At 44.6% G+C, this 26834-nt stretch overlaps 1 protein-coding gene across 1 annotated transcript in view; it reads left to right on the top strand.

The window, feature by feature from the left end:
- CHCHD2 (coiled-coil-helix-coiled-coil-helix domain containing 2) overlaps positions 1-6584 on the top strand; it is a 20484-nt gene extending 13900 nt beyond the window's left edge. The window contains exons 2-4 of the mRNA XM_068265350.1: positions 1236-1467; positions 4895-5057; positions 6295-6584. Coding sequence (XP_068121451.1) covers positions 1236-1467; positions 4895-5057; positions 6295-6305 — 406 coding nt within the window. The 3' untranslated portion in view covers positions 6306-6584. The remainder of the gene's footprint in view (positions 1-1235; positions 1468-4894; positions 5058-6294) is intronic.
- The last annotated feature ends 20250 nt before the right edge of the window (positions 6585-26834 follow it).

Here is a 26834-nt window from a genome sequence, read left to right as displayed (position 1 = left end):
ACATCAGCAATTTCCCTGAAAGCCAGACCGGAGATACCGACTAACATCTTGTACAATTAGCTAGCTGATTTGGGGGATGATTCACTTTGTAGGATGAGATCCCCGCACTTTGGCACAATAGGCTGCCTGTCAAGTGACAGGCAACCTATTGGGCCAATCAAAGTGCTGGGATCTCGTCGTACAAAGTCACTGGACCTGACAAGGTCCAGAGTGGGACAATTCGAGCAGCTGTTCATTTTGGGGGAGCACGAGTAAGTTAGCAGTGCATGCTACAGGAGTAACGTGCCTACTTTGAAAATTTTACTTGCGCTGCTTGAGCAGTGTAGCTTAGTGAATCGACACCTACTGATTTGTCTGTGAGCCAGATGCAGCCATCAAAAGAACCACATCTGTCTCCCGAGCCATAGGTTCCCTACCCCTGATTTACATTGTAATGCTGGGAATATACCATACAATTTTCTGTTAGCTTTACCTGCCAGATAGATAAAGTTCAACATGTTGGAAATGTATCTATCTTACCATCTATCTGCCAAACAATTAGGCATTGTTCTACTCAGCAGGAGATAAACAGAAGACAATGCACCAGAGATAATGACCATTCTTTAAGAAAATAATCTAATTATGCATTCTAACAGAAGAATCTAATGTTAGATACACACCATACAATTTTCTGTTAGATTCTTCTGTTAGATTTACCTACAACATGGGAAAAAAGCTATCTGGCAGGTAAATCTAAGAGAGAATCTAACAGAAAATTGTATGGTGTGTTAAGCCCAATCTACACAATACGATTCTTTGTACGATTCGATTTACGATTCTATTTATGATCCGACATGTCCGATGGGGATTCGATTCGCCATTGCAAAACAATGGCAAATCGAATTGAATCAAATCCCCATCGGACAGGTCGGATTTAATCGGATCATAAAGAGAATCGTAATCGAATCGTACAAAGAATCATATCATGTAGATTGGGCTTAACTGAAGAATCTAACAAAATTGTATGGTGTATTCCCAGCATAAGATTTGAAGGACTGGATTCTCTTGTGTCTTAAAAGTTGCTGTATTTATTGTTAATCACAATATGTTCACAATATGTTTGTCACTATAACAGTTACATTGTCTACAACTTCTGTATTATGTGCCAATGTCTGTATTTTTATGTACCTATGTTTGTTCCTTGTGCTGAACAATGCCATAGGTGATAATGGTTTATATGTCTGCTTTTTCTTCAGTCGAGCACCAGTGATGAGGTCAGCACCACCTCCTGCGCCGGCTCCTGTAGCCCCTTCTGCTGTTGGCCCTGTAGGAGCCCCAAGGCAACCAGGACTCATGGCACAAATGGCTACCACAGCAGCTGGAGTTGCAGTTGGCTCTGCAGTTGGTCACACCTTAGGACATGCTCTTACTGGAGGATTTGGGGGTGGAAGCAGTTCTGAACCTGCAAGGGCAGATGTCACTTATCAGGTATGCACTATGAGCTTACTGGTATATTCTACTCAAAGCTAAATGCTACAGCATTTTTATCTTTACTTCCTGTAATCCATCTTTATGTAGTAGAACCACTTTAGCCATCACATGATTGTATACATTTTCGTTCATTCAAGTGATGTCAAAAAGAAAACCACTTCGCATTCAGACCTTTTTTTTCCCCACTTATGGACCAGAGCAGTTTTGACAGTTTAGCTATGTCCTTATTTAATTAGAAATAACTTTCTCTACTTATGACACATAAATGAAATCTATATTGTCTTGAGAGGGGGAAAAAAAAAAAAACTAGGCTTTCATTGTATGCCACTTTTTTTTTCCCTTGAACAATTTTGTTTTCCATGAATCTTAATGGGAAAACGAGGAAAAAATAGAAAAAACACATTATTTCTCAGTTTTACCAATTCCAGTGTAAAAAATAAAGTGTTACTGTAGATATACAATTTTTTTTCTTCTTTTTTTTGGGGGGGGGGGGGCTATTCTTACCACTTATCACAAAACTTAGATTATGTTCCGGTCACAATTTATGGTGAAGATATTTGATTCTGAAATAATGCTACAGAGTGTATTTTTCACTATGAACTGAGTAAATAAAAGCATTTTTAATGGTAAAAATCAATCTCATGAGCTCAGGGAACATATATTCCCATTCACCAATTAGTGCTGCATCAGATAGTGCCAGAAATGTGCACAGGAGCTAGACCAATCCTGCACAGCACTGCTTCAAGACTTATATCTACGGACTTGTGGCTTAGATGAAGTCAGAGGACGTGTATATATACTGCAGTGGTGAATAAAGTGGTTAAGAATCGGTGTTCGGTCTCCTCCCACATCCTAAAACATACAGATGGGCTAATTGAGTATGCTTGCCTGAATACGTGAGTTTTGATGTTGCGCCTAAGAAGGTTAAAGAGACACTAAAGCGAGAATAAATCTCACTTCAGTGCTTATATTCAGCAGGGGCATGTGTGCCCCTGCTAAAATGCCGCTATCCCGCGGCTAAACGGGGGTCCCTTACCCCCCAAATCCCCCTCTACAAAATCAACGACCAACTTGGTCATAGATTTTGCTCCTGTTGAGGCAGGGCTAACGGCTGCAGCCCTGCCTGTCAGCGCCATCAATCAGTGGCGCATCGCCGCCTCTCCCCCGCTCCTTTCAGCGAAGGAAGACTAAGAGGGGCGGGGGAGAGGCGGCGATACGCGCTGACAGACGCGCGTGAGGCAGGGCTGCGGCGGTTAGCCCTGCCTCTATGCGGAAGAGATCCCAGGCGAGGACGGAGGGGATTTGGGGGGTAAGGGACCCCCGTTGTGCGGCGCGATAGCGGCGGTTTAGCAGGGGCACACATGCCCCTGCTGAATATGAGCTCTGAAGCGAGATTTATTCTCGCTTCAGACTCTCTTTAAGTGACGGATGTGTTAAATGAGGGAGTTCCAGAGGACAGGAGAGGCTTGAGAGAAATCTTGTAGGCGGGATTGAGAAAAGGTGACCAGAGTGGAATACAGTAGAATATTGTTAGTAGAGCGGAGATTGTGTGTAGGATGGTATTTGGAAAAGTGTGTTTTTTTTGGGGGGGGGTTACCCTTTCCACTCTGAGCCTTTTCCTAAAGGCAATAGTTTCTGCTTTGAGGTTTTTTGTTTTTGTTTACAAAAATGCACTCTCCCTCTTACTCTCTCTCCCAGTGTAACATAGAACTTAAAGCGGACCGAAACCAAACATATTTTTTTTTAATTCAAAATATTTAGTTGCACCACTCTGACACATACAAAGATAAATAAACACTCCTTCAAGCCTATGAGCATTTCAGTGCATGCTTTTCACCCTTCTCTTTTCATAGCTAGGGTTATACTGGGGGCAGCCATTAGCCATTCCTCCATTGCCAGACACCATCTACTCCACCAGTTTGCCGGAAAAATCCCAGCAATTTGAAAGGAAGGGAGGGGTTCCTCCAATAAATGTAAAATATTTTATATTTGTCATCATGCAGCTGAAAAAAGGCTGCTATTTATTATTATAATTTAGAAAATAGATTTTATTTCTGAAATCTTGTATTTTTAATTTGGGTCCACCTTAACATAGTAGCATGTATGTCTTATTTTAAAGGACACGTTCCATTTAATTTAATACCTTATTTGGATAGTTTGGGTATCTTCTATTGGCTGGTAGCAGAGAAGTTGGTCAAGGTATGGTACATTTTAAAGCAATTTCCTGGGTGTAATCCTGGCTTGTGTGAGCAAGTTTCACAATAGGTGGTTTTACTTCTGCCACCTGGTGTCTTCATGTCACTGCACACTGTGCAATCGTTGGTATTTCGATTGGGAATTAGAGCAATGAAATGCTGGCTACCATTTAGACGCTCCTCCATGTCCAATGCATAGGGTGCCATTGCTCCTCTCTGCATCTTTGCAAGGAATCTGCAATGTATCTGTCACTTCCTGGTAATGCTGATCGCGCACTTCCAGTTTCAGCCAGGGGTGTACTTCCTGTGTGGGCATGTAGTCTACATACCGGGGCACACTAGGGGAGAGAGTTCGGGCATTGTTGGGGGACAGATGCGCCTGCAAACCACAGCTATATTTGTCCCGCTAACGCTCAAAAATGCTGCATGTTCTGTGTTTGCGATTTTGGTCATCACAATCTCTCCAGTGGAATTTGGCTCATCCATTAACATTAGCTGAGCATTTAGGGAAATCGCTAGCGTTTTGGATCGCTACCTAAACGCTTACAAAATCGCTCTAGTGGGTGTGAGCCCTAACTGTCCTGAAGTCATGCATGTTGAGGATTTCTACTTGTTCATTTAATGCAGAATACTTGTTAAAGTGGATCCGAGATGAACTTTTACTCATTGCATAATTGTGTTCCTTTCCTATTGTTTATAGGGCATTCCTCAAGCCAAATACTTTTTTGTTTTTATTTTAATGCTCTAATTCCCTATAAACTACATAAACCACTCCCACAGGTTTTCAGAGAGCCAAGGCACTATCAGACAGTAGCAAGGGCTCATGGGAGCTCAGTCTGGGCAGGAGGAGGGGGAGGTATTACTAGCCAGAGATTTCAGAGGCAGAGGGGAGGAGAGGGGATTAGTTTTCTTTGCTCAGGATACAGATAAGCCTGCCTCTGTGTAATGTTTACAAACAACATGGCTGCTGTCATTGTATCACAGGAACAAATGATCATATTCTATTAAAGCTGTTTGCAGCTATATTTGCTGTGTAAACTATCTAAACTTTAGATAATATATATAGAAAAGTTACTTGTTATAGTTAGTTTTTATATATACAAAATTGTACATAAAAGGAAACTGTGCCAGATTGGCTTATTTAGTGTATCTGATATTGACATGATTGTTTGTCTAGTGCTCTGAAGTAGAATGTTTCATGTTTTTTCTTTTTCCTCATTCCATGCTAGGAACCTGCAGGTCAGCAACCAGTGTACCAGCAGCAACAGCAGGCTCAGTACACGCCATGCCAGTATGAGCTAAGACAGTTCTTGGAGTGTGCCCAGAATCAGTCTGACCTGAAGCTATGCGAGGGCTTCAGCGAGGTGCTCAAGCAATGTCGATTTTCAAATGGTTTGTTTCCCACCTCTCTTACCGGTGACTTACAGTACTGTGGATTATATATGCCTCCTCTTATACTTCATAACACAGACCCAGTTTAGGGTTGGGGGGGAAAGTTACTGTCGTATATATTTCAAATGCAGGGAGTTTTTCACTTGTGCTCACCTGCCAATAGTAAACACCAACCCGCCGCAACATTGGGGACTTCCTGTACTGTGCCCATACAGGGGGGCAAACGGAGGACACGGGGGTGGGGGGGAAACGGAGAACACAAAAGGGCATAGAGGGGTACAGGTAAGGACACAAGGGGGCATGTAGTACAAATGCCCCTTCACCATGGGTACACCTGGTGTAGTATACCTTTTTTTTTTTTTTTTTTTTTTTTTTTTCCCCCCTCCCCTGGTTTTTGTACTATAAGCTTAGGTACATCTTATTATCAGGAGCCTCTTAGAGTCTGAAAAATACGTTATATGGAACCTGTAGAGAGAGGACTATGGAGGCTGCCATATTGTTTAGCTTTTAAAGATCGCCTGGCTGCAGTAGTGTCTGGTTCACACACCTGAAAGAAGCATGTGACTAATATCACCAGATTTCTGTGGCTAAAAGTACTTGATTAGGGGATCAACAGGACAGCCAGGAAATTGCCAGTTTTTACAAGTAAAGAAGGCAGCCTTCACAGCCCTCTCATTAGTGTCCCTTTAAAGAGGGGGGTGTAGATGGGACACAGAGGCATGTTTACTGCTTCACCTCGGGTTTACTTTAAAGGGAATGTCCGGGCTGTGGTCCAAGGTCTGCCTCTGGCATACATTTAAAATCGGCGCCAGAAGACTTGGGCGCAGGATACAGCTGGTATATGGCTGATCCTGCTTCTGCACAAGTTCGGGCCGTATTAATTACTATTCCCCCTCCAGGCCGCCATGGATAGTGGGGAATAATATAATTCAGCTTCCAGCGATTGCTGAAGGCCAAATTGTGTTCTTTAAGCAACTTCGAACTCCTTCTGATGGTGCCGACGTTGCTCACTGAGCGCCGCTATAGATGTGATTCCTATTACAGTCTATGGTGGCGCCGGCTGCGCCCAAATCTAGCAGCGCCTAAAAGCACTGCTCCATGCCTCTGCTAGATTTATTTATTTATTTTTTTGCAGCATGGACATTCCCTTTAAGCTCTGCTATTTGTCTTGACATAAAGATCACAATGCTCTTAATTAAAATTAACTGTTAGTTTTTTTTTTTTTTTTCTTTTACAGGAATGCAGTGAAAATTTCACCATGAAAACAAGACATTCCTGGGAAGAATGTGGCAGACTTGCAGAGCCACAGAAACTATTCTTCCTGGTACAGCATAATGTCGATTATAATATTTCATAGCCATGTGTTTCTAAGGAGACGGAAGTGAAATGGCCCCATGAAGGAACAAATCAATCCACTTAAGAGGATTTGTAAACAGTGTCGGGGACTAGATGAAATGAAAAGATATTTTTGTTTGCAGGAAGGTTCATTTTTATTGTATTTAAATAAATATTTTCCATATCTGGAAACATGCTTGTGTTGTCTTTCCATCGGGGAAACTAACAAATTAGTAAGATTTGTAATATAAGGGGAATTTATTGTAACGTGCTTTGTGAAGGGTGATGCAAATAATTTATAATTCTGGGTAATGGATGCCCCTAGGGGCCCTTTTCCACTAGCGGCTATTGCGATGCTGAATGGCAAAATCGCAAACCGCTAGTGATTTTTTTTCTTTTTAAATTGCAACGGTTTACATATTAACATGGGAATCGCGGTAGGCAATTTCGACTACCGCAATTCGTTTTTTATCAAACGCGATTGCGCCGCGATTTTGCTATGCAGTACAGTGCATTGCAAAATCGTGAACGCAATTGCCGGAAGTTTTCTGCACTTTGCGATTCAGCAATCGCTTGCGTTTAGCGTGAACTCTAGTGATTGCTAGTGGAAAAGGGCCCTAAGTGTGGAAAATGTAGCTGCAGCTAGCAATAGCTGAGCCCCAAAACTGTCCTAGGGTTAGCGTGAGTAGGCAGGCCCGCTGGTATAATCTATACATCTTTTCAGGGGAGTGCTTTTGAAAAGCATAAATGAAAACCTGAAAATCCCCCACAACGGATGCACCCCCCCCCCCCCCAAAAAAAAAGTTGCACTTACCTGGGGCTTCTACAAGCCCCCTGCGCCCTCGTAGTCATTCACTGCTGCTCCGGTCCCCCACTGCCAGCTAATTTAGTTTTTGCTGACTTGGAGTCGGGGGGCCACCACACGTTCTTTTGCACGCATTCCCGCTGGTGCAGGAAGCTATCACTGACCTTAAAGGGGCAGTATTGCGAAAATAGGCCTTTTTACTTCATTACATATAGGTTATGTACAAGTGGAGTGATACTTTAAACACGTTTAGTGGCTGAACAAATGTAATTAGTACACTGGCATTACCTATTTGAAGCAAGGGAGCCACGTCAGAAGAAACATTTACTGACGCCGATTTAGACAATACCATTATGCTGTAGGAGGCAGCTAAATCAGCTGTTTGGGGTGGCATTGTATTTCCCCCTTGAGACGTTAGAAATAGGATCCTCCACCTTGTAACTGCACTCTCATGCAGTTCTTCAGCTCATGTGAGCCGCGTGACGTCACCGCACTTCACAGATCCTAATGCTGCCTGCCGAGGCCCCTTCACCGCTGCTGGCAAGGACACGGACACCTATTGCTGTCCGTTGCTGTGGTTACCAGCTTTCAGCTCTGCGCAGTATTGTGGGAGCAGCCAGGAGTTGTAGCGGTGTCCTGCTAGCATCTAACATTACGATTAAAGTTGTTGTTTTATTCACAATCAAGCATTAGAAGGAAAGAGTTACATTTTTACTGCTTTCCTTCTAAGAATGCTTGCCTCGTGAATAAAACAACAACTTTAATCGTAATGTTAGATGCTAGCAGGACACCGCTACAACTCCTGGCTGCTCCGTGCTGCTACCACAATGCTGCGCAGAGCTGAAAGCTGGTAACCACAGCAACGGACAGCAATAGGTGTCTGTGTCCTTGCCAGCAGTGGTGAAGGGGCCTCGGCAGGCAGCATTAGGATCTGTGAAGTGCGGTGACGTCACGCGGCTCACATGAGCTGAAGAACTGCATGAGAGTGCAGTTACAAGGTGGAGGATCCTATTTCTAACGTCTCAAGGGGGAAATATAATGCCACCCCAAACAGCTGATTTAGCTGCCTCTTACAGCATAATGGTATTGTCTAAATCGGCGTCAGTAAATGTTTCTTCTGACGTGGCTCCCTTGCTTCAAATAGTAGTAGCAGTAGGGTATTGTACCATGTTAGCCATCAGTAAAAGCAAGAAGTTTTTATCAGGATGATACCATTTATTGGCTAACTAAAAATGAGCAAGCTTAGGTAATGCCAGTGTACTAGTTACATTTGTTCAGCCACTAAACGTGTTTAAAGTATTACTCCACTTGTACATAACTTATATGTAATGAAGTAAAAAGGACTATTTTTGCAATACTGCCCCTTTAACACATTTTTATGCGTTGCAGGTTCAACGCATAAACATTTACCTGTTGAACCTGCAATGCCTAAAACTGTATGTGTTAATGTCCGCTGTAGCTTCCTGCACCAGTGGGAATGCGTGCAAAAGTACACGTGGCGGCCCACTGACTCCAAGTCAGCAAAAAAGGAATTAGCTGGCGGTGGGGGACCGGAGCAGCAGTGAGTGGCTACGAGGGCACAGGATGGCTGCAGAGGGCTGGTGGAAGCCACAGGTAAGTGAAACTCCCAAAAGGAAAACATAGTGCTCGGGGGGGGGGGGGGGGGGGGTTTGTGAAAGACTCTGGATCATATTGAGGCCTCGTCTGTCCCATGGTGGTCTCGCTGGGCCCCTCCGAAGCCACAGCCGACAATTTGTCAAGCTGTGGCGCAGGTGCTTTAGCGATATTTACCTTCCCGGCTCCAGCCCAGATGCAGCTCTCGGGTCGGAATCGGGTGGAAATGGCTGATCCCAGTCAGGTCTGCTCTACTGCGCAGTGGACTTGTGCATGGGCAGTAGAATGGACCCGGCTGAGATCGGCTATTTCCACCTTATTCAAAGCAGAGAGCCGCTACTGCGTTGGAGCTGGGAAGGTAGATATTTCCATGGCCGTTGTTCAAAGGGAGACCACTGTGGGATAGAAGACGACGGGGAAGCCTTGATTGGATCCAAAGGCTTCCCCCTCTTGAAGTAAGTACCCCCCCCCCCCCCCCCAGGGGGCACAAGTTTGCTTCTGCCAGCTGCCATGTGCCTGCGCAGTCGTGGAATGATCCTCCGGTCCCCTGCTTGGGGCTAATTTTCCTTATCACTGACTTGCAAGTCGATGGACATTGCACTTGCGCGTGTCCTCATTGCCATGGCAAGGAAATTTCATCAGTGGACATGAGAGGACTGGAAGTAAAAGGAATACAGAGGCTGCAGTCATCATTCTATAATAAACAGTTGCCTGACTTTTCTGCATCTAATACTGTAAATCACTGGCCCAGAATGAACATACAGATCAGATTCTTTAACTCTGGTGGGTCTTCACTGGCTGCATGCTTGTTGCAGGTGTGTGACTCAAACACAACTAAAGCCGAAAACTCAGCATGACATCCAGGCTACTGACATTGTAAGGAGGGGGATATGGCAATTTCCATATTCCTCACTTCATTTTCCCTTTAAAGGGATACTGTAGGGGGGTCAGGGGAAAATGAGTTGAACTTACCCGGGGCTTCTAACGGTCCCCCGCAGACATCCTGTGTTGGCGCAGCCACTCACCGATGCTCCGGCCCTGCCTCCGGTTCACTTCTGGAATTTCAGACTTTAAAGTCTGAAAACCACTGTACCTGCGTTGCCGTGTCCTCGATCCCACTGATGTCATCAAGAGCGCACAGCGCAGGCCCAGTATGGTCTGTGTCTGCGCAGTACACTCCTGGTGACATCAGCGGGAGCGAGGACACGGGCGTGCAGGCGCAGTGGTTTTCTGACTTTAAAGTCAGAAATTCCAGAAGTGAACTGGAGGCGGGGCCGGAGCATCGGTGAGTGGCTGCGCCAACACAGGATTTCTGCGGGGGACCATTAGAAGCCCCGGGTAAGTTCAGCTCATTTTCCCCCAGACCCCCCCCTACAGTATCCCTTTAAGTGCTAAAAACAAGCTTGTAGTCATTTTGTGCTCCCAGCTTTCTGCAGAACTAATTGGAGTTGCAGTAAGGGAAGAGGAGACTCCATCCCATCATTTCATATTTTGCTTGTACTGCTGCATGGAGGCATGTATGCTCTTTAAAGGATACCCGAAGTGACATGATGAGCTAGACATAGGTATGTACAGTGCCTAGCACACAAATAACTATGCTGTGTTCCATTTTTCTTTCTCTGCCTGAAAGAGTTAAATATCAGGTATGTAAGTGGCTGACTCAGACAGGAAGTGACTACAGTGTGACCCTCACTGATAAGAAATTACAACTATAAAACACTTTGCTAGCAGAAAATGGCTTCTGAGAGCAGGAAAGAGATAAAAAGGATCAATAGTTCATTGAGTTTAGCTCTAGCATACTTCAATGTATGTGTCATTGAGCAAAAACAATAATACTTTTTAAAGAGAATCTGTATTGTTAAAATCGCACAAAAGTAAACATACCAGTGCGTTAGGGCACATCTCCTTTTACCCTCTGACACAATTTCGCCGCATTAAAAGTGGTTAAAAACCGTTTTAAAAAGTTTGTTTATAAACAAACAAAATGGCCACCAAAACAGGAAGTAGGTTGATGTACAGTATGTCCACACATAGAAAATACATCCATACACAAGCAGGCTGTATACACCCTTCCTTTTGAATCTCAAGAGATCATTTGTGTGTTTCTTTCCCCCTGCAGTTCTCATGCACTGAAGTTTCAGGCTGCTCTTTTCTTCCTGCAAACAGCTTTGCCCTTGTCTGTAATTCTTCAGTATGTGAAAGCCCAGCCAGCTCAGAGGACGATTTATCTAGCTTGTAAAAGATAATAGAGAAGCTGCTCTAATCTAAATAATACACAGGCAGTGTGCAGAGAGGGGCCTGGAGGGGGGAGATGCATCACAGAACCACAACACTGAAGAACTTGGCAGCCTTCCAGACACAGGCTGACAAGTCTGACAGGGGAAAGATACATTGATTTATTACAGAGACTGTGATAGCAGAACGTGCTGCAGTAAGCCAGAACACATTAGAATAGCTTTTGGAACTTGTAGGATGATAAAAAACAGGATGCAATTTTTGTTACGGAGTCTCTTTAAGTCAAAACTTAAAAAGTAGATTTAAAGATAAAACTTTGGAATATCTTAGTCATTTTATGGCAAAGGAAGATGGATATAATAATTTATTTCATTAGTTTATTTTCGCCTCGGGTGTCCTTTAATTGTGCACAAACTAAAATTCAAGGTTGAAAAAACCACAAAATATTATCTAAAACGCAAGTGCTAAATAATGGTATTAATAACTGAAAAATATAACTGCCCTCTTGATAATCAAAATAGAATTCTAGATAAAAATGTAGGAGTTTGGGGATCCTATGCAATGCCCAAAATTGTAAGATCAGGCAGGTGAATATTTGCCTGCCTGACTTATTAGGACTATTTTATCTTTCCCTGAATATCTGTGCCTGTGTCAGGTGCTGGGCAGCGATGGGATGGGGGCAGTTGAGCAAGAAATACACTGTACACAGTATCTTTTTCACCTATGTGCTCTCCCAGTAGAATCAAACTATCACATAAAAAAACTCCTGCAGCCACCAGTGCTTAACACAGGTAACAGTCACCAGAGAAAAGTTAAGCTAAAGTGATTAGCTCTTCAAATTCATAAAACATTGTAAAAACAATAGTAGTAACTCCAACTTACCTTGTGGGCTACTATGACAAGGACCCAGCAAGTTGTAATCGCCTTAAATGTACCAGAGTACCAGGCATGGTCGGAAGAGCCCATTTCCGTTTCAGGGACAACTCCGCATTCCGTCATACTGAAATTCCGCTACCGTTTCTTACCCTCTAGACCATTAACCACACTACATGGTAGTAGGTATGTCTTACCCCCTAGACCATCAACCACACTCAGGGCCGGGCCGAGGCAGAGGCTGGAGAGGCTCCAGCCTCAGGGCGCAGTGTAGGAGGGGGTGCACAATTCATTCAGCTGTCATTCCCAATTGTGTTTGAAGCAGAAAGAAATAAGAAAAGGTGATACATGGCAGCGACTGCAAGCCAGATAAGTAGTGATTAAGGTGTTGGGGGCCCTGGGGCACCTCTTAGTGTAATAGCAATCAGTGGGTGACTGCTGGGGTGGGAGGGATGGGGGGGCGCACTTTGCTGTCTCAGCCTTGGGTGCTGAAGGACCTTGTCCCACCTCTACATGCTAAAGCTGGCCTAGCATGTACCATACTACCATTATGATCAAATCAATAGATATGCTATGGTATATAAGCATGCTTTTCAAAAAGTACTAATCCTTAATCATGCAACTTTTTCTATTGAATTGATCATAATGGTAGTATGGTTTATGCTAGGCAAGCTTTACCATGTAGTGTGGTTCATGGTCTAGAGGGTAAGACAGATACCTAGTACCTACTACACTGCATCCTGGGTTCAAATCCCAGCTAAGCTGTTTTGAAAATCTGCAATTCCCTACTGGATGATATAAGAGAATGGATGGAGAGAGAGAGAAAATTCCGTCGGAATTATTAAATTTCCGCGGCATTCCGTTTGAGAGGTATAGGAATTCCGGTTGCACTACCGGAATCGGAATTAAGCTAATTCCGGCCGGAATCACGGAATTCATAATTCCGCGGAATTTTCCGAGCATCCCTACAGAGTACTAAAACACATTAGTAGGTATCAGGAAATTACCGAGACTCCATCCCTACTGGTTTTGGTGTGGCACTGTCATCAAGGGATTAGGAAGGCTGGCCAAGATAGGGTATTAAGATATGTCACGGCCATTAGTCCTTTTGTCATAGTAACTGGCTGCCCAGTGTCTATTGGTTGACAGCCAGCCATCTGATGGGGGGGCTGGGGAAACGCACTAAGAAAGTAGGGAATGGTAGTTTAAATGACTGAGAACCACCAGTATAATTGACCTGGTAACCAGCTGCAAGGCATCTATTTGCCAAGCGCCGGCCATCTGATGCGGGCAGAAGTGCGTGATAGGCATCATGGGGCTTGTAGTTAAAACAAGTCACATGACATAAAATGGAAGTTCTGCGATCTGTTGCGGAAAAAGCATCATGGGACTTGTAGTCATAAGCCACATGAAGAAACAGAAGTTCCGCGATATATTCAGAAAAAGTAGCAAATAGCGCATGCACAACTACGCATGGCACTATGGGTAGTGTAGTCACGGACACCCATAGCATCCCGTTGCCTGCCTGCCAACGAGTTTGCTGGGGGTATAAAGTAGTTGTAGTGGCGAATTGGCCACAAAGCCATCAGAGGATGCCAGTATCCATTGCACATGTGTCCTAACATTGAGAGAATAGAAAAAACATCTTCAAAAGACATTTAAATGGCATGTATTAAAATACAGTGCATATATATATATATATATATATATATATATATATATATATATATATATATATATATATATATATATATATATATATAGCCACCACTAAGAGCATGCACTGCAACGTGTGCCCGTAATACAAAGTGGTGTACACGGGAGAAGTGGAATGAAAATCATACATGATTCCAAACATTTTTACAAATAGATAACTGCAAAGTGGGGTGTGCGTAATTATTCAGCCCCGAGTCAATACTTTGTAGAACCACTTTTTGCTGCAATAACAGCTGCCAGTCTTTTAATCACTTGAGGACCCAGCCTTTACCCCTCCCCCCCCCCCCCCCCCCTTAAGGACCAGCGCTGTTTTTTGTGATCTGTGCTGGGTGGGCTCTGCAGCCCCCAGCACAGATCAGGTGGCATGCAGAGCGATCAGATCGCTTGCCCTTTTTTCCCCCCTATGGGGATGATGTGCAGGGGGGGGGGGTCTGATCGCTCCTGCTGGCTGGCATGTTGGGAGGGGGGGGGCACCTCAAAGCCCCCCTCCGTGGCAAAATCCCCCCCCCCCTCCTACCTGTCCCCCCTGGTGATCGGGGCTGCACAGGACGCTATCCGTCCTGTGCAGCCTGTGACAGGATGTCCTCTGTCACATGGCGGCGATCCCCGGCCGCTGATTGGCCGGGGATCGCCGATCTGCCTTACGCGCCGTTCAATGTAAACAAAGGAGACAAACGTCTCCTGCGTTTATATTTAGTCTGCGAGCCGCGATCAGCGGCTCGCAGGCTATTCACGGAGACCCACTCCGTGATCTAACAGGAGACGGCCGCTCGCGCGAGCGGCCTTTCCTGATTAATTAGGGAGGCACCTGGCGACGCAAATGTGCGTCGCTGGTCCTCCAGCTACCACTTTGCTGCCGCACGGTATGAGTGTGCGGTCGGCAAGTGGTTAAGGTATGTCTCTACCAGCTTTGCACATCTAGAGACTGAAATTCTTGCCCATTCTTCTTTGAAAAACAGCTCCAGCTCAGTCAGATTAGATGGTCAGCGTTTGTGAACAGCAGTTTTCAGATCTTGCCACAGATTCTCGATTGGATTTAGATCTGGACTTTGACTGGGCCATTCTAACACATGGATATGTTTTGTTTTAAACCATTCCATTGTTGCCCTGGCTTTATGTTTAGGGTCGCTATTCTGCTGGAAGGTGAACCTCCACCCCAGTCTCAAGTCTTTTGCAGACTCCAAGAGGTTTTCTTCCAAGATTGCCTTGTATTTGGCTCCATCCATCTTCCCATCAACTTTGACCAGCTTTCCTGTCCCTGCTGAAAAGAAGCACCCCCAGAGCATGATGCTGCCACCTATTTGACAGTGGGGATGGTGTGTTCAGAGTGATGTGCAGTGTTAGTTTTCCACCACACATAGTGTTTTGCATTTTGGCCACAAAAGTTCCATTTTGGTCTCATCTGACCAGAGCACATTCTTCCACATGTTTGCTGTGTCCCCCACATGGCTTGTGACAAACTGCAAACTGGACTTCTTATGCTTTTCTGTTAACAATGGCTTTCTTCTTGCCACACTTCCATAAAGGCCAACTTTGTGCAGTGCACGACTAATAGTTGTCCTATGGACAGATTCCCCCACCTGAGCTGTGGATCTCTGCAGCTCGTCCAGAGTCACCATGGGCCTTGACTGCATTTCTGATCAGTGCTCTCCTTGTTCGGCCTGTAAGTTTAGGTGGACGACCTTGTCTTGGTAGGTTTACAGTTGTGCCATACTCCTTTTATTTCTGAATGATCGCTTGAACAGTGCTCCGTGCGATGTCCAAAGCTTTGGAAATCTTTGTGTAGCCTAAAGGTGCGCAGGCACGTAGCTAGGGGGGGTCGGGGTAGGACAAGTGCCCCCGGGCGCCGGGTCCCCAAGGGCGCCCAGCTGAGCTGCAGTGTTTTTTTTTTTTGGGGGGGGGGGAGCAGCGCAGAGAATAGAGAGAGCTGTGGGTATATGTGCCCAGTATATGTAGGCAGGGGTATATGTCCCCAGAGTAGGTAGCCAGGTGTCCCCCTCCCCAGCAGGAGGGGAGCAGCGCAGAGAAGAGGGAGAGCTGTGAGCAGCGGTAGGGAAGGGGGCCATCTCCCCCCCCCCTCCCTCACCTTAAGGGTGCTCTCCCTCCCTCGCTGTCTCCTCCATTAATGTCCGGGTTTCTGGCGCAGCGGGCGGAACTCACCTCCGTCTCACTCCAAGAAGTTCAGGTGCCGCAGCCGCTGCTCTGGTCTGGACCAGACAGAGTAGCGGCAAATCCATCGGGCGCTGCGACGAGACGGAGGTGAGTTCCGCCCGCTGCGCCGCAGCTCTCCCTCTTCTCTGCGCTGCTCCCCTCCTGCTGGGGAGGGGGACACCTGGCTACCTACTCTGGGGACATATACCCCTGCCTACATATACTGGGCACATATACCCCTGGCTACATATACTGGGCACATATACCCCTGGCTACATATATTGGGCACATATACCAATGGCTACATATACTGGGCACATATACCCCTGGCTACATATACTGGGCACATATACCCCTGGCTACATATACTGGGACATATACCCCTGCCTACATATACTGGGCACATATACCCCTGCCTACATATACTGGGACATATACCCCTGCCTACATATACTGGGACATATACCCCTGCCTACATATACTGGGACATATACCCCTGCCTACATATACTTGGCACATATACCCCTGGCTACATATACTGGGACATATACCCCTGCCTACATATACTGGGCACATATACCCCTGACTATATATACTGGGCACATATTATACCCCTGGCTACATATACTGGGCACATATACCCCTGGCTACATATACTGGGCACATATACCCCTGGCTACATATACTGGGCACATATACCCCTGGCTACATATACTGGGCACATATACCCCTGACTACATGTACTGGGCACATATACACCTGGCTACATATACTGGGCACATATACCCCCGGCTACATATACTGGGCACATATACCCCCGGCTACATATACTGAGCACATATACCCCCGACTACATATACTGGGGACATATACCCCCACTACATATACTGGGCACATATACCCCCGACTACATATACTGGGGACATATACCCCCACTACATATACTGGGCACATATACACCTGGCAACATATACTGGGCACATATACCCCTGGCTATATATACTGAGAACATATACACCTGCCTACATATACTGGGCACATATACCTCTGCCTACATATACTGGGCACATATACCCCTGGCTACATATACTGGGCACATATACCTCTGCCTACATATACTGGGCACATATACCCCTGGCTACCTGTTCTGTGGACATCTCTACCCCTGGCTACCTGTTCTGGGGACATCTATACCGCTGGCCACCTATTCTGGGGACATCTATACTGCTGGCCACCTAGTCTGGGGACACCTATAGACCTGGGGCTACCTATTTTTGGGGAACCACTGCTGTCAGATTGAGTGTATTTTGGGGAACTGCTGCCAGGTGAGAGATGTCTACCATATTAAGGGGGCATTCTGCCTATTTATGTGAAATGCTGTCTATTTATGTGCCGCATGACTGCTGAATTTGTCTTGTTGGGGGCCTCATGGTTACTGAATTTGTCTTGTTGGGGGCCTCATGATTTGTTGGGGGCCTCAAGATCGCTGAATTTGTCTTGTTGGGGGCCTCATGATTGCTGAATTTGTCTTGTTGGGGGCCTCATGATTGCTAAATTTGTCTTGTTGGGGGCCTCATGATTGCTGAGTTGGTCATGTGTGGGGCCTCATGTTTGCTCATGATTGCTGAATTTGTCTTGGAACATGCTGGAAGGTACATACTGAGGGAGAGAGGGTGGGTGAGCGTGAGCCTGCTAACCTCCATGTACATATGGCTCCACCCATAACCACACCCACATTTATTTGGTCCCGCCCTCTTTTTGACACGGCGCAACCTTCACCTTAGGGGTCGCATTAAAAGTCTTTGTCCCCAGGCGCTGAAAACCCTAGCTACGCCTCTGAAGGTGCGTACACACATGCGACTATAGTCGTTTGAAACGATCGTTCCCCGATCATTTCAAATGATCGTTTAAAAAAAAGCAGCCAACGACCATTAAGTCTAACGACGGACGAGCTAGATCGTTAAAAACGAACGATCTAGCTTGGTGGATTTTTTCTAACGACGATCGTTTGCAAAAGTAGTACATTGTTGGAAAACGGTCGTTCGTACTAGGCTTGACATGCGCATTTCGCTATTTCTCCATGGAACATTTCATTTTTATGCACAAGTGCAATAGTTGCTTTACGTGATGTAACGTTTGTTCTAACGATCAGATCGTTACACACCTTTAAAAGCTAACTTTACTTAGGTCGTTCTTTTGTCAATTAAAAGTTTGTTGTCGTATGTGTGTATGTAGCTTAAGCCTGCTTTAAATTTCTCAATAACTTTATCCCTGACCTGTCTGGTGTGTTCTTTGGACTTCATGGTATTGTTGCTCCCAATATTCTCTTAGACAACCTTTGAGAAGTGTTTCTCCAATGCTATAAAGAGGGAAAAATCTATTTCCCATCTATATACATTTATAAGCCAGCATTTGGATCCACCTCTCCCTCCCTTCTGTAGCAGGTGGGTTAAAGAGCTGGACTCCACACATGCTCTGGATTGGGACAAAATATTTCATAACATTTGGTTAGCACAAAACCCTGGGTATCAGTTGGTCAACTATAAACTGGTAGCAAGATGGTACATCTCCCCGGCTCGAAAAGCGAAGATTAAATCAAATCAAGATGATTTATGCTGGCGATGTAACACTGATAGGGGTGATTTGAAGCATATGTGGTGGACATGCCCTAAGATACATAAATTTTGGTTGGATATAGAATCCTTCTGTAGTAGAAAGTCAAACAAAAGTTGTAAATTCACAGAATTGGCAACCATTTTTGGATTAGGAGACAGCAGTAGTTGGGTTTTCCCCGCAGCAACGGTGGCTAAAAAAATAATAGCTTGTAACTGGAAAAACCCAAATGTCCCGGATCTAGGGGAGTGGATTACGGAAATGGGAAGGTTCCTGGAATTAGAGGGGTGGGAGAATGACGAAGGAACCAATAGTAAAATTCTGGATAGGTGGAGATTGATATGGTGGGAGATTATTGAATAGGATAAGTCGAGAGGCGGGCGGGGGGGGGGGGGGGGGGTGCACAGGGTTGGATGATTGGAGAATGGATGAAGGATATATGGTTGTAGGTATGGAATTTTGTGGGTGAGTGGATGTGCAGGAGTGAAAGTTACTTTTGTATGCCTCAGAAAGGAGTACTATTAAACAGTATTAATTTTGTATTAAAAAATGCCAACCTATGATGAAAGTTCAGCTCAACTCGGGAGCATGGCAATGAAGTGATGTATTCATTAGTTGAGCATGTGAACGATCTGAGGCAAAAAAAAAAAAAAAAAAAAAAAAGACAACCTTTGAGGCCATCACAGAGAAGCTGTATTTGTACTGACATTAGATTACACACAGGTGTACTCTATTTAGTCATTAGCACTCATCAGGCAATGTCTATGGACAACTGACTGCACTCAGACCAAAGGGGGCTGAATAATTACGCACACCGCACTTTGCAGTTATTTATTTGTAAAAAATGTTTGGAATTGTATGATTTTCGCTCTACTTCTCATGTGTACACCACTTTGTATTGGTCTTTCACATGGAATTCCAATAAAATTGATTCATGTTTGTTATAGTAATTTAACAAAAAGTAGAAAACTTCATGGGGGCCCGAATACTTTTGCAAACGTGTGTGTGTGTGTGTGTGTGTGTGCGTGCGTGCGTGCGTGCGTGCGTGCGTGTGTGCGTGCGTACGTAACACACACGTTGCAGTGCATGTTCTTAGTGGTGGCTAAAATAAAAATACTACATAAAACAGGAAAAAAAGGGAATTCTATGTTAAAGGAAAACTTAAGTCAAATAAAAAAAATGACATTTACTCACCTGGGGCATCCCTCAGCACCCCGAAGCTGGATGGTGCCCTCGCAGCCCCGCTCCGATCCTCCTGTCCCCACCGGCGGCTACTTCCGGTTCGGCGACAGCCGCCGACAGGCTGGGAACGCGGCTGATTTTCCGCGTTCCCAGCCGCTGCTATCACCCTCTATGCTGCTATAGACGCTATAGCAGCATAGAGGGTGATAGCAGCGGCTGGGAACGCGGAAAATCAGCCGCGTTCCCAGCCTGTCGGCGGCTGTCGCCGAACCGGAAGTAGCCGCCGGTGGGGACAGGAGGATCGGAGCGGGGCTGCGAGGGCACCATCCAGCTTCGGGGTGCTGAGGGATGCCCCAGGTGAGTAAATGTCATTTTTTTTATTTGACTTAAGTTTTCCTTATGTTAAATGTAAAGTACTAAATAGTAAGACTATAAATAGACTTGGATAGTGGTCAATTAAAACCAAACAGGGCGGCACGGTGGTGTAGTGTTTAGCGCTCTTGCCTTGCAGCCCAGGATTACCGGGTTGAATCCTAGCCAAGGCAACCTCTGCAAAGAGTTTGTATGTTCTCCCCTGCCTGTGTGGGTGTCCTCGGGGCATTCCAGGTGTCCTCCCACATCCTAAAAACATACAGATAAGTTAATTGGCTTCCACCTAAAATTGGACATAGACTATGATACATACACTACATGATACACACAAAGACATAGGACTATGGTAGGGATTAGATTGTGATCGCCCTCTGAGGGACAGTTAAGTGACAAGGAAATATATGCTCTACAGTGCTGCAGAAGATATTGGTGCTATATAAATACTAACTAATAATAATAAATAGGGCTATATTATACTATGGTATAGTATGACATCTAGTGGTGGAAAGGGTATTAACATGAAATTTGTACGAAATTTACAAAGCGGAAATAAAAATACAAACCCTGTATAAAATATATAAAAAATACTGTCTAAATATTTCACTGTTCCCTTGGGTACCACCACATCATAGAAAACAGTGGTCCTACAGGCCTCAAATCATCTGCTCTAAGAAACTGGGACCTCAAAATTAGAAAACCACGATAAAAACTACTCATGAAGCCTCAATATTACAGATATTAGAAAACACGATATTCCTTGGAGGCTATAACTACATATAGAGGCGTCACTAGGGTTGATGTCACCTGGTGCAGAAACTCATGGTGTCACCCCTCCCTTACCACAGGAACCCCCAACCTCACCAGGCTAAACAAAGCCTATAATACATTTTTTTTTGTAGTAACATTACTCGTTACTGACATTTGTTGTGAAGGGGTTATACTGGACCCATTTGCTACAGAAGGAAAGAGGAATTGGGGTTAGGGATTGTTATACTGACTCCACTTTGCTATAGGGTGTGAATTGGCCATGCTTGCTATGGGGGTTGTGGCAGCAGTACCACACTGGTCAAACTTGCTACGGTGCCACACTTTGCTGTGCGTGGGTGTCCTGGCCATGCTTGCAGTAAGGGGGGGTATCAGGAATAGGGGTTACCATACTGGTCACACTTGCTATTGGGGTTGGATGGACACCTTTTGCTAATGGGGTAAAGAGGCCCTGGTGGCCTCTGAAATCTGTTATCAGCTTAGCACGGAGCAGCCATAATGGAGAAGTACATCAGGCACTAGCCTGGTCTGCATTTATATAGCTTTACTCTGCTCACCCTTAGCTTGGTGCATCATGTCAAACCGCCCCACGTGATACTGGAGTCCGTTGGATCACATTGCACTGGATGCACTCTGAACTTCACATAGATTTACATTTGAAGTTTGATACTGCATGGTAATTTGCCTCCGCAATGCCCCTCTGTGAATGTAGGTTCATGCTGGTCTGGGTAAAAGCATGATACCTCCATTCTGAAACAATTCCTTTCATAGTACAGTATACAGTAACTTATTTTTTTAGCCATACATTATAACACTTAGATATATTTGTGCATAAAATATACTGTGCATTTATACAGTTTCCATATACGGCAAAACCTTTTGCTTTTTGTAAAGAGTTGCTCTATTAAATTTGCTCACTTATTTTCCCAATGAGCTGACCAGTTCCATTACACCCACTCCAAATTTGAAGGTATTTGATTGCAATGAGCCAACTGTAAGAAACAGTAAGGCCTGGGACCCACTGGCAGCCCTGTTGCAGCACTTGCCAGCGATCGGCAAAGCACTACAACATTGGAACGCTATGGGGGTGGGGTCACCTGCAATGTTTTGATCACAAAGCAATCGCCAGACACTGCATGGATCATTTTCGGAACGATTCTGGACCAATCGAATTAATGGCTGAAGAGCCAAATTGGGAATACTTTGGGAATATAAGTAAAAATAGCGATTTGATGAAAAGCACCAATAGGTCCCGGGCCTAAAACTGCTTACATTTGCTATTTTTTTTCATAAGTTAATTAAAAATTGGGGAATTTCATTACAACCTGCGGAATATATGTGCATTAGACATTTTACTAAATTATTTTTGTTTAAAAATATGGAAAAGAGGTAGAGTCTGTGCGGAGTATCTTTAGAAATGGGTGAAACTAAATCACTATTTACCCCAAAAAGGTCTAATTTTTTCCTGTTACAAAACGACTGTTAATATGCAAGAATACCACTTGCCACAAGATGGCGCTATGAAATAGATTTTCAGTACTGTTATCAACCATAAGAGCTAGAGAAAGTTCTGATGTGTGAAACCATTTATTGACTAACTAAAACATTTAAGCGGTAAGCTTTCAGTACAAATAAATGCGTGCATGCAATAAGGGAGTGCAGAAATTTGAGCCACCTGGTAGGATATCGTCAATATTACTGATGTTGGACACTGGCTATGAAGCAGGTAACTTGGGCCTGATTGCGGTGTGAAGAAATAGGCGCCCATGTTAAATTAGAAAATTACTGGCTAAAGTGGCAGCGCCTGATGTAATGGTAGGGGAGCAATGGCACGCACACCTGATGTAAAATAGTGGAGCGGTACCTGATGTAATAGCAGCGGGGATAATTTGGGTGCCGGTGGTGCCCAATGTAATAGTGGTTGAGTAGAAGGTGGCATAGTGGCAGCGACCGATGTGATAGCGGTGGGGGAGTTCTGTAGTGGCGAATACAGCGGTAGGGACAGCACTGGAGTGTTAGGCGTAGGTAGAGCATAGGCTACTGTTAGGTTAGTTTGAAAATAGGATAGGCCAGTGATCTGCACACGGCTCTCTATTTACCTATATACTATATATACTTTACTATATATACTTTATGCTATATACCTGAATACTAAGTATAATCACGCTAAACTATATGTTAGAATCAGTATCAAGTTTATTGGCCAAGTACAGGGGTTTGTACCTGGAATTATTTTTATTAACTATAAACCTTTATACACTATACTAGTAATCTGCAAACTTGGCTCTCCAACTGTTAAGGAGCTACAAGTCCCACAATGCATTGCAGGAGTCTGACAGCCACAGTCATGATTAATAAAGGCAAATGCATTGTGGGACTTGTAGTTCCTTAACAGCTGGAGAGCCAAGTTTGCAGATAACTGGGATAGGCCAATATGGGTAACGCCACCAATATTCTTCGGTGGATAACAGATGATATTAGATTATTGGTAAATTTACCAATATGCTACTAATGGCAATACACATGCCCATTTTAATAGTGTAGCATGGCATAGTACAGTATTTAGGTAGTATATAATATAGTTATTGTATAGGTATATAGTGTAGCGTGATTATATGTAGTACTTAGGTAGTCGGCGGGTGGCGGGTGTGCGCTCGGCGAGAAAAACAGACCTACAGCCCGTTTTTAAACGGGCTTAGGTTTGCTAGTACTGTATAAAGGTTTATAGTTAATAAAAATAGTTCCAGGTACAAACCCCTGTACTTGGCCAATAAACTTGATACTGATTCTGATTCTAATAGTGTGGCGATTATACACTTAGTATTCAGGTATATAGCATAATATATATATAAAGTATATAGGTAAATAGTTGATATATAGTGTTGTGAGATTTTAGGTAGTATATAGTGTTGCATATATATAGGTATAGAGTTAGGCTCGGTTCACATCTGTTTTAAAAACGTATACGTGGCTCCGTTTTTGGGTCCGGACCAAAATGGGAGCCATGGATATCAATGTTAAAAATAGCAGTAGCCTTCACTCAATAAAATAAAAAACGGATCCGGGGGATCCATTTTGACTAACTGAATGGGGAAAGTCTGGACTTCTTGTGACTTCACAGACCCCTGATGGGACTTCACAGAGCCCGGATACACGGAGGGGTAGTGGCAGGCAATGCAAAAACCGGATTTCCCTCTACACAGACACCGAAACGGAGGGAGATCCGGATTGCCTACTGCATGCTCCTCCCTTCAATGACAAGGTGTCCCTAGGTAGGCTGGAGGGGAAAGCAAACGGGAAGGGGTTCAGCAGGTACAGCGGTGGGGAGGGGGTCAGACCCTTCCTTGTTCGCCCTCCAGCTAGTTTCTTTTAAAATCAATCGGGCAGCGAGCGGGGAACACACATTTACTCGCTGTGTCACTTCCTGCAATGCCGCCCTCTGTACTTTGGGCTGCTTTGCAGGAAGTGACACGGCGAGCGGTGGAACAAGAAAGTGAGTGAGTTCCCCGCTCGCTGCTGAATTGATTTTAAAAGAAACTAGCTGAAGAGGGAGTGGGGAAGGGGAGTCCCAGGTGAGGGAGGGGGGGGGGGGGGTCCGACCTCCTTCCCCGCCGCTGTGCCTGCTACACCCCTTCCTTCCTGCTAGCCCCTCCAGCATGGCGGCCCTCCCTCCCACGGCCACTGAACGGACTGGAAACATGCTGCAAAAATGCAGCACGGATCCGTGTTTTTATCCCTACGTTCCGGTGTTTGAAAACCGGAGCCCGGACCGCGGATTGCGTTCTGCACCCGCATGTAGTGTGGACCAAAGCTAAGTATGTAGTGTAGTGTGATTAAACGTAGTATTTAGGAAACCTATACTGTAGTATAGCGTATACATAGTATATAGTGTAGTGTGATTATACTTAGTGTATTTATTGTATTTGTAAAGAGCCAACATATTACGCAGCGCTGCACAATAGATAAATGGGTTAACATACAAGGTAGGACATACAGGAAACTCACAACAAAAGTAGATTATGCAAATAATTTGATAACAGTACAGTGTCATAGGTCAAAATAGAGACTGTTCTAGTCCACAAGAGGGGTGACTGACAGTAAGATTGCATAATCAAGCTGGAAACACTAGGGAGGAGACTCCTGCCAGAGGATTACAATCTAAAGTATAGTGTATATAGGTAGATAGTAAATATTAAAGCGTGATTATACCTAGTACATAGTATATACAGTGGCTTGCAAAAGTATTCGGCACCCTTGAAGTTTTCCACATTTTGTCACATTACTGCCACAAACATGAATCAATTATATTGGAATTCCACGTGAAAGACCAATACAAAGTGGTGTACATGTGAGAAGTGGAACGAAAACCATACATGATTCCAAACGTTTTTTACAAATCAATAACTGCAAAGTGGGGTGTGCGTAATTATTCAGCCCCCTTTGGTCTGAGTGCAGTCAGTTGCCCATAGATATTGCCTGATGAGTGCTAATGACTAAATAGAGTGCGCCTGTGTGTAATGTAATGTCAGTACAAATACAGCTGCTCTGTGACGGCCTCAGAGGTTGTCTAAGAGAATATTGGGAGCAACAATACCATGAAGTCCAAAGAACACACAAGACAGGTCAGGGATCAAGTTATTGAGAAATTTAAAGCTGGCTTAGGCTACAAAAAGATTTCCAAAGCCTTGAACATCCCACGGAGCACTGTTCAAGCGATCATTCAGAAATGGAAGGAGTATGGCACAACTGTAAACCTACCAAGACAAAGCCGTCCACCTAAACTCACAGGCCGAACAAGGAGAGCACTGATCAGAAATGCAGTCAAGAGGCCCATGGTGACTCTGGATGAGCTGCAGAGATCTACAGCTCAGGTGGGAGACTCTGTCCATAGGACAACTATTAGTCGTGCACTGCACAAAGTTAGCCTTTATGGAAGAGTGGCAAGAAGAAAGCAGTTGTGAACAGAAAAGCATTGGCAATCCTGTTTGCAGTTCGCAACAAGCCATGTGGGGGACACAGCAAACATGTGTAAAAAGGTGCTCTGGTCAGATGAGACCAAAATGGAACTTTTTGGCCAAAATGCAAAACGCTATGTGTGGCGGTAAACTAACACTGCACATCACTCTGAACACACCAACCCCACTGTCAAATATGGTGGTGGCAGCATCATGCTCGGGGGGTGCTTCTCTTCAGCAGGGACAGGGAAGCTGTTCAGAGTTGATGGGAAGATGTATGGAGCCAAAAACAGGGCAATCTTGGAAGAAAACCTCTTGGAGTCTGCAAAAGACTTGAGACTGGGGCGGTGGTTCACCCTCCAGCAGGACAACAACCCTAAACATAAAGCCAGGACAACAATGGAATGGTTTAAAACAAAACATATCCGGGTGTTAGAATGGTCCAGATCTAAATCCAATTGAGAATCTGTGCCAAGATCTGAAAACTGCGGTTCACAAACGCTGTCCATCTAATCTGACTGAGCTGGAGCTGTTTTGCAAAGAAGAATCAGCAAGGATTTCAGTCTCTAGATGTGCAAAGCTGGTAGAGACATACCCTAAAAGACTGGCAGCTGTAATTGCAGCAAAAGGTGGTTTTACAAAGTATTGACTCGGGGCTGAATAATTACGCACACCCCACTTTGCAGTTATTGATTTGTAAAAAATGTTTGGAATCCTGTATGATTTTCATTCCACTTCTCACATGTACACCACTTTGTATTGGTCTTTCACGTGAAATTCCAATAAAATTGATTCAGGTTTGTGGCAGTAATGTGACAAAATGTGGAAAACTTCAAGGGGGCCGAATACTTTTGCAAGCCACTCTAGTTAAGCGTGATTATATGTAGTATTTAAAGAGAAACTCCAACCTAGAATTGAACTTTATCCCAATCAGTAGCTGATACCCCCTTTTACATGCTTTTCACAAACAGACCATCAGGGGGCGCTGTATGACTGATTTTGTGCTGAAACCCCTTCCACAAGAAGCTCTGGGACTGCGGTACTCTGGGCAAACTGCCACAATGTAACAAGGTTCACAGACAGGAATTAGCTGTTTACAGCTGTCTCTAACAGCCAAAACAGCTAGGAGCAGCTACATAACCTGCCCACAGTAAAAATGTC

The sequence above is a fragment of the Hyperolius riggenbachi genome, chromosome 2, assembly GCF_040937935.1.
Source record: "Hyperolius riggenbachi isolate aHypRig1 chromosome 2, aHypRig1.pri, whole genome shotgun sequence".
Lineage (NCBI taxonomy): Eukaryota > Metazoa > Chordata > Amphibia > Anura > Hyperoliidae > Hyperolius > Hyperolius riggenbachi.
Note: the sequence above shows the minus strand (reverse complement) of the source record. Positions and strands in the feature narration are given on the sequence as shown.